The 12,258-nt window shown below is 36.1% G+C and overlaps 1 protein-coding gene across 9 annotated transcripts in view; it reads right to left on the bottom strand.

Moving 5' to 3' along the window:
* The window catches only part of mark2b (MAP/microtubule affinity-regulating kinase 2b), a 42,236-nt gene that overhangs the window by 21,876 nt on the left and 8,102 nt on the right, over window positions 1–12,258 (bottom strand). For all 9 annotated transcript variants that reach the window (XM_043245397.1, XM_043245389.1, XM_043245391.1 and 6 more), the window contains exons 2-7: window positions 5,451–5,621; window positions 4,217–4,270; window positions 3,076–3,124; window positions 1,155–1,220; window positions 871–941; window positions 279–335 (exon numbers count right to left, since the gene is read on the bottom strand). In XM_043245397.1, the coding sequence (XP_043101332.1) occupies window positions 279–335; window positions 871–941; window positions 1,155–1,220; window positions 3,076–3,124; window positions 4,217–4,270; window positions 5,451–5,621 (468 nt within the window). The remainder of the gene's footprint in view (window positions 1–278; window positions 336–870; window positions 942–1,154; window positions 1,221–3,075; window positions 3,125–4,216; window positions 4,271–5,450; window positions 5,622–12,258) is intronic.

The raw sequence follows: 12,258 nt of genomic DNA, 5'->3' as shown, positions 1-12,258 counted from the left end.
ACTTCCTTTCAATTTAACAAGGACAAGATCTGGGGTCAGCAGTTCTAGAGTTCAGAGTACACCCATGATAGCATGTGTGTGTGTGGGTGTGTGATAACAGAGGACTCATTCCTTCACCTGGACTTCTGTAATGGACTTTAGTGACAGACACAGAAGAACTACTAAAGACCATGTGAAAGATGAAGTTACAGCTGAATGCAGATCTTGCTGCTTAGGGCATGCTTACATGTAAGAGACCCTAAGAGACATAATACACACACACACACGCTCATTCTCACCTTAAGATCTCGATGTACAATGCACTTCTGATGGCAATACTGCACAGCTGAGACAATCTAGAGAGATATAGAGAAAGTGTGGTGAGTAATCAGGAGACTAGGTGATGTCATTTTGGCTGCTCATGGGAGTTGTCACTCTTTAATTGAGCTTTTCTATCAGTAATTAAGCCATCATACACACACACGCACACAGCAGAGTTAATGAGCACACACACACACGCTTGTAAAAGCAAAGAAGGACCACTTAGCACCACCTGTCACAAACAACTATTGTTTAAATCAGTATATGCTTACCAAGGCTCCTATATATACACAATAAAAAAATAGTTTTAATAATAAAATTTGAATCTGAAGTCCTCGCTTCTATTAAAAACACAATTTTATTTGGATCATTCTCACATCATTCTGGAGAACATGATTGTCAGGTTTTATGTTAATTCAACTATTGCACTCAAACTGATGATATGATCAGTAATTAAAAAGTTATAATAGAAAAATGGAAGCTCTTTTTACTAGTGGGCTCAGACGTCATTGTACGTACATGTGAGCTTTGACACTAAAGCATGACTCACACACATGCACTCGCACTGACCTGTCTAAATTTGGCACGCGCTTCCTTTTCTTTCATCCTCCCGTGAGCAACAAGGTAATCAAAAACCTCGCCTTGGAAATGGAAGAGGGGAACATTGCAATAGAGTAGAAAATGACAGAGAAAGACAAGAGGTAAAGAAGTGGTACAAGTAGAAGAGGAGAACCGACAGATCAGGCAATGGAGAAAGGAAGACGAGAGAATGACATTATTTAAAATGCAATGTCCTGATTCTTAGGTCTTGACATGATTGACAGCTGGCAGTTCTAGTCTTTCAGCCCACTCACCTCCACTGGCATATTCCATGACTAAATACAGCGTCTTGTCTGTCTCGATCACCTCAAATAACTTCACTGGTGGAGAAAAAGAGAGATGATGATAAATCGAAACATGTAAGAGACTGCTCACACCAAATTTGAGCCACATCCCAAACAGGAATTAACAAGAAATAACACATCACTATGAAATCATTCACAACTTTATAATACTGGCACAAAGAGTGCTACAGGGACATTTTTATAGGTCAAAATTCGAAAAAAAAAAGTTAACATTTTAGTTCAGGTTCCATTGTCCTCAAGTCATTTTTCAAACAGGCTTTTGGTTAACTGACTCAAAATAAGCTCAAATAAGGTCTGTGGTTAACACAAAGAAATTTTCATGGTTTACTTATCACATACTATACATAAGTAAACCCCCTTTAGCTTTTACTTGTCTTAAAAAAAAAGGACTGTCTAACAAGTGGCTTAAATCATCTATTTTATACATAAATATGAATATAAAAAATGTATTTGGGCAGCAGGAACATTCATAAAGTGCTTATTTCATTGAACTAATTATTTCCACCAATAATCTAAAAACCAATGAAAAAATTCTATAGATTTTTTTTTCCGAGTGAACCAGTGTGATGCTAACTTCCTCAAAGACACGTCACTACTGCAGCACTCTATAAGCAATAGCTAGCAGCGACTGTGTTGCATTTTAGCTTTCGATGCATACAAACAAATCACCCTTCACATCGGCTTTGGAAACTGTGTGAATCTTTTTAAATGTTTGTATTCTAAACAATTCAATGTGGTTTATTTTCAGAGAATTCTAAAATTTTGCCATCCAAGTTAAAATAGTTGTAAAGGATTTCTAGTGAGGTTAACAGGAGAAACAACTGAGGTTGAGAAATAAAAACTCGTATTACTGATGTAGCACATCTACACCTCTAAAGCATAGCATTATTACTTCATGGGAGAACACTGTACGAGTCTGAAGTTTAAGGAAAGCAGTGGTGATAAATACATTTCTATATGAAGTCCTTCAGGGTTCACCCACCATATGCATCTTGAGCAGTTGATAAGATTCTAACCAAAGTTTAGTGCTAAAGATTATGCTTACGAACTCCTGAGCTGAGCAGCACTAAAATATTTTTTTCTTGTAAGCAACAATAAAAACCCACAAACCCTAAAGAAAAAAATGGAAATCCTCCAAATCCAAACAAACAGCATCTAATAAAAGAGATGCATTAATAAAGTAGAATTATAAAAATGAACAAGCTTTAGGAGTCGGTTTTAAAGCTCAGAGCTACGCTATTCATCGCAGTCGATTCAATGAAAACAGGCCACTACTGTTTGACATTAATGCAATGAATAAAATACATAATCCCTACTTTGTGTGTGTCGTCATGGAAAAGATCAAGGAGTGTTTCAGATTAATCAGCTGTGATTGTGTGTTGTGATACTAGCACAGACACACTCGGCTATTGAACAGAGAGCAAAGTGTCTGAATCAGGACTAAATCCACAGTGCTGCATCCTCAAAGGGGGCAGGTCTTTCCTTTCATATTTCTGCTCTGTTCTTTGATATTTATGAGCACAAGCTGAGCGCTAACGAGCTAGAGTTTCCATCAAGACCACCGTCACAGCACAAGCAAACACACACACACACACACACACACACCTAAACACACAGTTCAGTACATCAGCAGTAACTGACTTGTGTGTAGGCTTAAGCAAGTGCATATCAGCACACATCAAACGGTCCATTTCTTCAACGTCTATGACATCAAAGCCTCGGGAATGCTGATTTTGACGATTTCAGCAAACCGGTCTTATCTTGGATCAGACAATTCCGATGATTCATGTGAGATGGCGATTCGAAATATCAAAATAATTCTATTAATTGTGGTGCGGCCAGTTAGACGGGTTCTTTCTTAATCTCTCACCGATGTTTGGGTGATTCAGAAGCTTCATGATTCTCACTTCTCGGAAGAGCTGAGAAAAAACAATAAAGAGAGAAGATTTGAAAAGATTGTAAGCGTTGACAAGGTGCAATTAACTTGATCCCTGTGATAATGCCAGGTACATTAAATTGAATGGAGAGTTTACAAATAATTGTCCCCACCGACTTCCGAAGTATGGAAAAAAAAATACTATGAAAGTCAATGGGGACCAGCTGCTAACCCACATCCTTCAAAATGTTGTCTTTTGTGTTTAATGGAATAAATGAACTCAGTAGTTTGGAACAACTTAAGGGTGAGTAAATGACAGAATTTTACATTTTGGTGGTCAACTGTCCCTTTACGGGCTCAGGTTTTAAGTTTTAAGTCAGGCTAGCAGACAATCTAAAACAACACATGATTTTAGGTTGATTTAAGCTGTTATAGTCAGAAAATACCAATAACTTTTTTGATGATAAAAACTCTCTGCCTGAGCATTTACTATCATCTGTTTAAATAATAGATGTTAATGCTCCATTTTTGTAGAAGCATTTTTTAATAATAGTACATTAAGTACTAGTAATAGTACTTCATGTAACAGCATTTATTTAATCAAAAAGTCAAAATTGTCATATTGTCTATTTTATGTTAATATGTATAACATTTGTTACAAGATCACTAAAAATCATTCTAAGGTGTACAAAGTGTTTTTTTCCAGGATTTTCTGATTTAATTTAATTAGAAATTTATTTGTATGTCTTTTGTCTGTCATTTTAGTATCAATTTAATGTATTCTTTCTGAATAAAAAGGATGTTAGTTTCCAAAACCAATTTATTCCAAAAAAGTCTTTCCGACCCCAAAGCATCCTACTTGTGAATAGCAGTGTATTAATATTTTACAGCACATACATTGTTAAATTTTCACTAGCAGCAGGAACAATGCATTAACCTCATTTCTTTAATATCCTCCAGGATTTTGCAGTAGTTACAGCAAAAAGTTAATGGTACACGACCAGCGTATGTATGTGTGAAGCAGAATCCGTTTATTCCCACGTCAGAGGAAATCCTTCAGTCTCTCTTCCTGTAATTACCCCTTCTGTGCCCTCTCTCCAGACAGATATACAGATAAAGAGATCTGCAGACTCACTTTTTGAAGACTAGAAGAGTTGAGCTGTGTCTTGTCTATGATTTTCACTGCTACCTGAAACAAAAGAAACACAGACACATCTTTAAACACCTCCTCAAACAATAAATGACTTTTTTTCAAAAGGACACCACAGTTACACTAGAAAGATGACTCTGAATGCTATAATCTATATTTGCATATTTCTGCAAATTCAAGCATCAAAAGCATGTCCCAGGCCTTGTTCTGTATTAAAACAGAACAACTTTCAGATTTCAGTTTCTTGTATTTCTTATATGAAGACCATATTAGAATTGGCTTCAACACAATGGGTTCCCTTATTTTTGTTACTTGTTGAAATAATAATAAATCTTTTAAAGGTTTAAATGACTTTCCCACAGTTGTGGCATCATTTTCACTTTAATAAAGTTTACCAAAAATGTTTGGCAAGCAGGAAATAGCACCAGCGTAGAACCTGCTTGGGAATGTTGAAACGTGTCAAAAGAAAATCAAGAAAATCCAGATAAATAACCTTTTGTGTATTTGGGTAGTTCTTCCCATTCAATCTTATTTACATCCAGTCCACACCACAGATATAAGTGATTTGAAATTAGACCAGCATATCAGGAGCCAGTTGCGTGAACACAGTCATTTATGTCATTCGCAGTCATGTTAAGACCGTGTCTTAAAGGAATAATTCACCCAAAAATGAAAATTACACCATAAACTACTCACCCCCAAGCCATCCTAGGTGTATATGACTTTCTTCTTTCAGACGAACACATTCTGCAATGTAAAACTAATCTATAAGCCTTCAGGGGGTTATCACGTGTCCTCTGAAGCAGATCGACGAGTTTTAGCAAACAAAAGTTTTTCTAGTTTTAAAATTATAAATGTAAATAACTGAGTGTAGGTTGACGTAAGTTGCATCATATGTAAACCAAGAAGCCGACTGTGTTTGTCTGAAAGAAGAAAGTCATATATACCTAGGATGGCTTTGGGGTGAGTAAAAAATGCTTTCTCAAATTAGACTAATTTAAATTTATACTGATTTAATTGGACTTTAGTTATGAGAAGCATTAAAAATAAATATCTCTAACAGGCCCTGGATATGCATCACAGTCAGACATGTGGACAAAACTTTGTCAAATGGACAAAAACTATATTATGAGTAAAAAATATTTTAATATACAACAGTTAATCCCATACCATTTTTTCCTAGAGTACCCAGCTAACTATACACAGGCGATCTAGTTACCTCTTTAGAAGTGAGGACATGTCGGGCCAGTTTAACCTTGGCAAAGTTGCCCTTGCCGATGGTCTTCAGCAGTCTGTAATTTCCTATGTGGGGGTATTCATCCACAGTCGGCACCACATTCCGACTACGTGACACACTGGGACGCCCTCCTCCTTTGGCATCAGAGTGGGTCTGACAGAGAGATGAGATATAGGGATCAGAAAAATGTTTCAGATGGTCACACCCGGATGACACTCAAATTTAACTACATTCTCCCCCTCTCAGGCTTTCACACACACACACACTCACACACACACTCACATGCAGATAGATGTATCAGACTGATTAACAAGAGGCTAGAGTCATTCACACAGCCGTAGTATGTACTTAGAGAAAGTGTAAAATAAGCATTGAAGCATTTGAAGAACTTGGTGTTTGTAAACTACAATATGTGAAAACATTTGGCTGTTGATATGAAGAATTTGGTTACAGAAGACGTTATAGATATTATGAGATGTTCTTTTCAGGAAATACCATTATTTTCATCAGCAAAGACACAAGTAAGGAAACATTTATTTGAATCAGCAAAGACATTTTAATTACATTTTATGTTATTTTGAACTTTCTATTAATTATGAGTCCTTAAGGTTTAGTTTTGAACTTTCTATTCATTCTGAGTTATCAGGTTTGATAACAGTAGGAAATGCTGTGCTTATAATAATAATAATATAATATATATATATATATATATATATATATATATATATATATATATATATATATATATATATATATATATATATATATATATATATATAAATGGTTAGCTTGCAACTGAACATGTAAAAGATTTAGAGAAACACACACGCATTTAAACTCTGGGTCTGAAGATATGCATATTATGTAATGCATCACATGCACTATGTTAATTTATGACTTCCTTCTGCACTGGTAAACACTCTTAGTGTCCTTTTATTCTCTGCCCAGCACCACACTTAGAGACAGTTTCTTTTTTACATCATTACTATTATTGATCATACTTAAGAGTTGCAAAGGGGTGGAAAATTTCTAGAAACTTTCCATGGAAACGTCATCTGGGAATTTTTTGGAAATATTCCAGATTTGAAAATAACCAGGACTTTATGTGAATTAATTAGAAATTTGGGGAAATTTATAAAGTTTCATCATAGGTTCACATGCATGCAAAAGGTTTTAAAAGGGATTTTTAAAGGGAATCTGTGATTTTTTTTTTTGATTTATTGATGAATAAAAATTTATGAACAGTGTTTATTTAGAAACATTTAACAATATAATTTTTAACTATTACTTTGTATTAATTTAACACTTGTTAAATAAAAGTATTAATTTATTTCAAAACAGAGAAAATATCCAAAAACTTATTAAATAGGCATATTAGAATGACTTCTGAAGAATCATGTGACACTGAAGACTGGAGTACACATAACTCATAAATTGTCAATGAAATAGTGATAACTCGCTTAGATTTTTCAAATATAGATTTGCTGGCTAGCTAGCTACTGTATAAACACTTTTACTTTTTATTATATTTTATATAACACTTTGGTATTTACTAGTTAAACTTGAATCCCATAGATCAAATATATTTAAAATATCAAAACATTTATTTTATTATTAGCTCACCTAAATATTCAGCAAGTGGTTTTGTACAATTCTACAATGGTTTAGCTTAATCTAGTTGCACAGTATATTAGCAGTATATTTCAGCTTTTTTGGTAATAATTATGTAATTTACATGAATACTTAGATGGACATTTGGATATTTTGTGTGCAGGATTTAAGAAATGGTCTGTGCATGTTATGGAGGAAAGAACACTGCATGTAGGAGGCGTGGCCTCAACAGCCCTGCAGTGTGCTGTGTGCATGTGACTGAGCAATCTGAGTGTAGAAATGACGCTGAAATTGCATTATATCTAGTTGTTTTAACTAGGATTATGCTGCAAAGTTCCCAGTTCCCGCAATTCTGCAAATGTCCAATTTATTCCCATAAATTCCCACAGAAAGTTCCCAGTCTTAAAGATTCCCAGAATTTTGCAAACCTACTCATGCTAAGCAAGAAAAGTCAAACAGGTTTGGAATGACATGACAGTGAGAAAATGATGAAAGAACTTTAATTTTTGGGTGAACCATACTTTCAATAATGCTTTTCAAGAAACCAAAACGATGGAAAAAGAACAAGGAAGAGACATCACCACATGCAGCAATCATAAAGCATTCTAGTGAATGAAAAATCATAATCCAGTGAGAGTCCCTTAACCCCACTAAATCTTCTCAACTCTCCTGTCCAAAGCGAGATTAAATCCCAATTTCCCATGTTACCCCATTACACTGGAGAAACATACAGATCAGATCAGATTAGATTAGATTAGATTAGATTGGATTAGATTACAGTGGATTAGATTAGATTAATTCAGACTAGTCCATCTGCTAAACTGGCAAACACACACACACACAAATAAACTATGTGCTTCTCTACACTTTCCCGCTTTCATTCTCACACAAACATAAGCATGTTAACATTTACACAAGTAGCCATTATCACACAGCCTTTATCATTTTAATCTCTAACTTTGCAGAAGTTTCTCTATTTTCTAGTCAAGCTAAAGCGGAGCTCATTAAAAGAGAAAGTTCAATCATCAAGAGGGACCCAGCCAACTCCATGAGCCCTGTGGTGTGTGTGTGTGTGTGTGTTGTGTGTCACTGCAAACCACAGTTCACATATCCGGGCGCTGTACTTCATGACAGCTCTGTCTTCAAAGACCAACCGATCAAAGTTCAAAGCCATAAATGTAATGCTTGACGTCAGTCCACTAAATGGTGCACACTCAGAGGTATGTATTTAAATGAAGACGCTCTTTATTTCGTTACCCGTTTCACATGATTCCAATTTTGAAAGAGGGGTAGCTCACAAGAAAAGCACGAGAAAAGCTGGCTGAAACAATACAGCAAACCCACACAGTCTGTCTGAATGTGTGTGTTCATAGGCATCCTGAGCCAAGAGCAGTAGCAAAGGTCAGGGCATGGAAAGCTTGAGATTGACAGTGTGCTGACAGGAACAGAGGGGCAAGGACTTAAAGTATTAGAGGGCATGTGTGCAGGTATGGCTGTGGACTCAAATTTTAGACCTTGGTGTAGCTTGTGGGTGTGCATAGTCTTTAGAGTACATACTTCAAGCAGAACTGATATCAATACATCACCCATAAACAGCAATGAAACACTCCGCTACAATGTCACAATGCACTTTTACAATGGCACTCTCCTTTCTAGCTAATCTTTCTTATCAAGCAGAACTTCACATGAGACCTGCCCCACCGCACATGCAAACATAATGAAAAAAAAAACAAGTGAATAAGGAAGTATTTACAATTTAAAGCAGTAGTGAAAAGAAAGAGTTCAATTTATTTGCAAAAAATCTTTAATTAGCATGTACATGCTCTATGAATTGTTTGTGCATTTAGCTTAGAAACATACTATCGTCAATCTCTATTAGTGTCAAATGTGATTGTTAGTCAAGTCTTTGTGAGTGTCACATGAGCAACTTGTGCTGCATGCATGAGTGACCCTTAATTGAGTTGCTGAACTGGACATATAGCGTTTCAAATCAGTCACTTCCAGGTTCCATTACAGTTTAAATGCTTCCTTAAAGGGACAGATCACTCAAAATGTCAAATTCTGCCATTGTTTACTCATCAGTACAAACCTTTAAGACTTTTTTCCTGTGGAAAACCAAAGAAGTTTTTTTTACGAAAATGCTTTAGTGATTTGTGTCCATACAATGGATGTCCAATGTTATTTGAATTTCACGACGGTGAATAAATAATGACAAAGTTTTCATTTTTGAGTGAACTGTCCATTTATTCTTTTACCCAAGAAATTCCTGTCATTGAAATCGCCAACTGTTAATGAAAACTAAGAACTTCTTGTCACTTTAAAATGCTGTGGGAATCAAGCATCTTTTTCAAAAGTAACAGCCTACGAGGATTTAAAATGGAACCAGAGTCTCTCAAAAGGGCTAATTTTTTTTTATCTTGAACTATATCCTTTGGCATCTACCTTACTATTAAAGAATCATCTAGGATGAAGGTCAGTCTGGGTTAAATAAAATTCCCTTTTTCTTGCTCTTTTTCTGGGTCTTTCCCTTGCTCCATATCATCATCTATCTCTCCTTGTAATTACACCCTCCACAGACAGCAGTGAGGATAGGATAATGTTCTCCCTGACAACATGCTGTCTGTGCCGGAATCTTTTTTAAGTTTACTGGGAGTCCTGCTCACTTCAGCGTTGAACCTTAAATACCACCTTCCCCGGCAGCTCTGAGATCCCGGGTTAAGTTGACACTGGTGCAGCTCAGTAGGAAGCTGATCAAACCCAAAAGCTGCTTTAAGTGCTTCGTGGCACAGAATTCTGTGACCGGACCTGATGTTTATTGCCTGGTTATGAGTTTCATTACTGATCTTTTAAACTTTTCTCAACGCTCTCTCTAAACAAAAAAATTGGATGAGTGAACCGGAGGCACCAGGATCCCAATAAACACAAATACTGTAGTAGCTGTAAAGCATGCTCTCTTGTTCTGTTTCAAAACACACATGCACTTGCACGCAATCCAGCACGTCTTTAAAGAAGCAGTCAGTCGCTGGGTCGTGATTGCAGCGTTGCCATGGAGATCTGTTGTTCGTCCTCATGCTATCTTCTCTTTTCTTTACCTTTCTAAAGGACAGCTCCCTTTCTTGTATCTCTATCTTTCCATTTCCCCATTCTTACTTTTCTTCATTCTGCTTTCTTGCTTGCTGTGGTAAAAGGGAAATTGGGCGTAATATTCCAAGTACAGAGAGTGAAGCCCATCTCTGCCTAGAAAAAGAGAAACTCTTTTTCAACACACACAGATGCGGTCATACACGCCCAGAAAGCGACAGTCACGATGAAGAACTATAAATACTTCACCACCTACACATACACCATCTCTCTCCTTCACACACACATATACACACACACACACACACACACACACGTGTCTTCTACAAAATTCTGTTTTTGTGAACCTCACTCCCATAATTGGTTTTAACTACATGCTAAACAAAACCATATTATATTTGCTTGTTTTGTTCATTAAAATGCTAGCTATTAAAAGTCTTTGAACGTCTAACTTTAACTATTTATTGTAGCATAAACATCAAGACAAGTAACAAATCAAGCTGAGCAACTATTCTGACTAATTCAGTAGATTGATCCAAACTGTTAAAATTCACAATGAAACAAATCTGGATTGTAACTGATCTGAGCGATAAATGCAAAAAAAATGGGCAGACACATATAATTTGGTTGTTGATTGGACTTTGGGCAGGTTTACCCTTGGTCTCTTTATGCGTTTCCTTTCATTAGATATCTATCAGATTATGTAAAGGTGGATGAGGTGTAAATGCCTTCTGAAATGCATTAGAGACAGACTGCAATCCGATTGCACAAACCACTTCAAGAGGTGGTTTGAGATGAATTCCAGATGCAACTGGATATGTGTAAATGGATCTGGTTGTTAAAGCCACGTATGTAAATTTTACTCCACCTAAAATGGCAAAAAATAAAGATGTGAGAGTGAGTTATAACTATACCACCACAAGACACATATCCATATATATATATGGACCACCAGGGATAAGTATCTCAATTTCTCACTTTAGCAAGAATGCACAAACTGATGCAAACAAAACTCACCATTCAGCATCACATCTTCACATGTCCAATATTCAACTTCATTAAGATCGCTGATTGCTAAAATCTAGTGTTGATGATGCTTTCTCACTGTTGCGGTTTTTGATCTCGAGATCAACAGATGATAAATAAAAACATGTTACGTATCTGTTGCGTCTGTGATGTGACCTCCATTGAACTTGCATGTAGTGTGGGAACTGAAGATCAGACTTATAATCGTTTTTGGAGAAACATACGATGTGACAAAAGTAAATGTGCCTTTTGAAATGTGAGTTAGTTTACGGTTCACTGTGAGGAGAGGAGGTTTAAGTGGACTAAATGCCTAAATTATTTCAGGAATTACTCATGGATAAGGTTAGGTTTAGGTGTAGAGATATAGCCAAGACTAACTTTCTGGATTAAAATGTTGCTTCAGGGTCAACAAAATATGTTGACCCAGGAACACATCAAAATCAGAACGTTCTGGGCAATCTGCCATTAAAATATTTGAACTTTAGAAGGTCAATCAAAATTTTCAAAAATTAAACAAAAGATGAATAGGAATTTTTTTTATTTCTTGCCAACTCTAACTTGTGATTCAATAAATGAACCGATTCATAGGAGTTATTCATATGTGAATCATGCTACACTAGTCATGCTGTATGTTTGGTTATGCTTGCAGAAGGCAACAATTATGTAATAAAACTGCTTTGACCTGTTTTTAGTTCCAGAAGAGGGTGGAATGAAAAAGAAAGAAGAAAATGAGGAAAGGAAGGAAACGGAGCATTGGTGGCAGGAAAAGGAAATTAAGAAAGCAAAGAATTATTTATTAGTAAACAGAAAAAAAAAAGTTGGATGAACAGAAAGATGGAAAGACGAAAGCAGAAATGTTTCATTAAAACCACATTGTTCAGTTGTTTCTCACATCAGAACAGTCAAATAAAAAACAAACATGCAAAGAAAGACATGCACAAATGAACTAATGGATAGATGGATGGATGGATGGATGGATGGATGGCGGACAGGGCCTGCAGGTAATGCATGGAGCTGTAAATCCAGCACTGCCTCTATTTAAAACTAAAGTCTGGAGGCAGCCAAGGGCACA

This window comes from Puntigrus tetrazona, chromosome 7 (genome assembly GCF_018831695.1).
Source record: "Puntigrus tetrazona isolate hp1 chromosome 7, ASM1883169v1, whole genome shotgun sequence".
In the NCBI taxonomy this organism is placed as follows: domain Eukaryota; kingdom Metazoa; phylum Chordata; class Actinopteri; order Cypriniformes; family Cyprinidae; genus Puntigrus; species Puntigrus tetrazona.
This window is presented reverse-complemented; position numbering and strand designations above follow the sequence as displayed.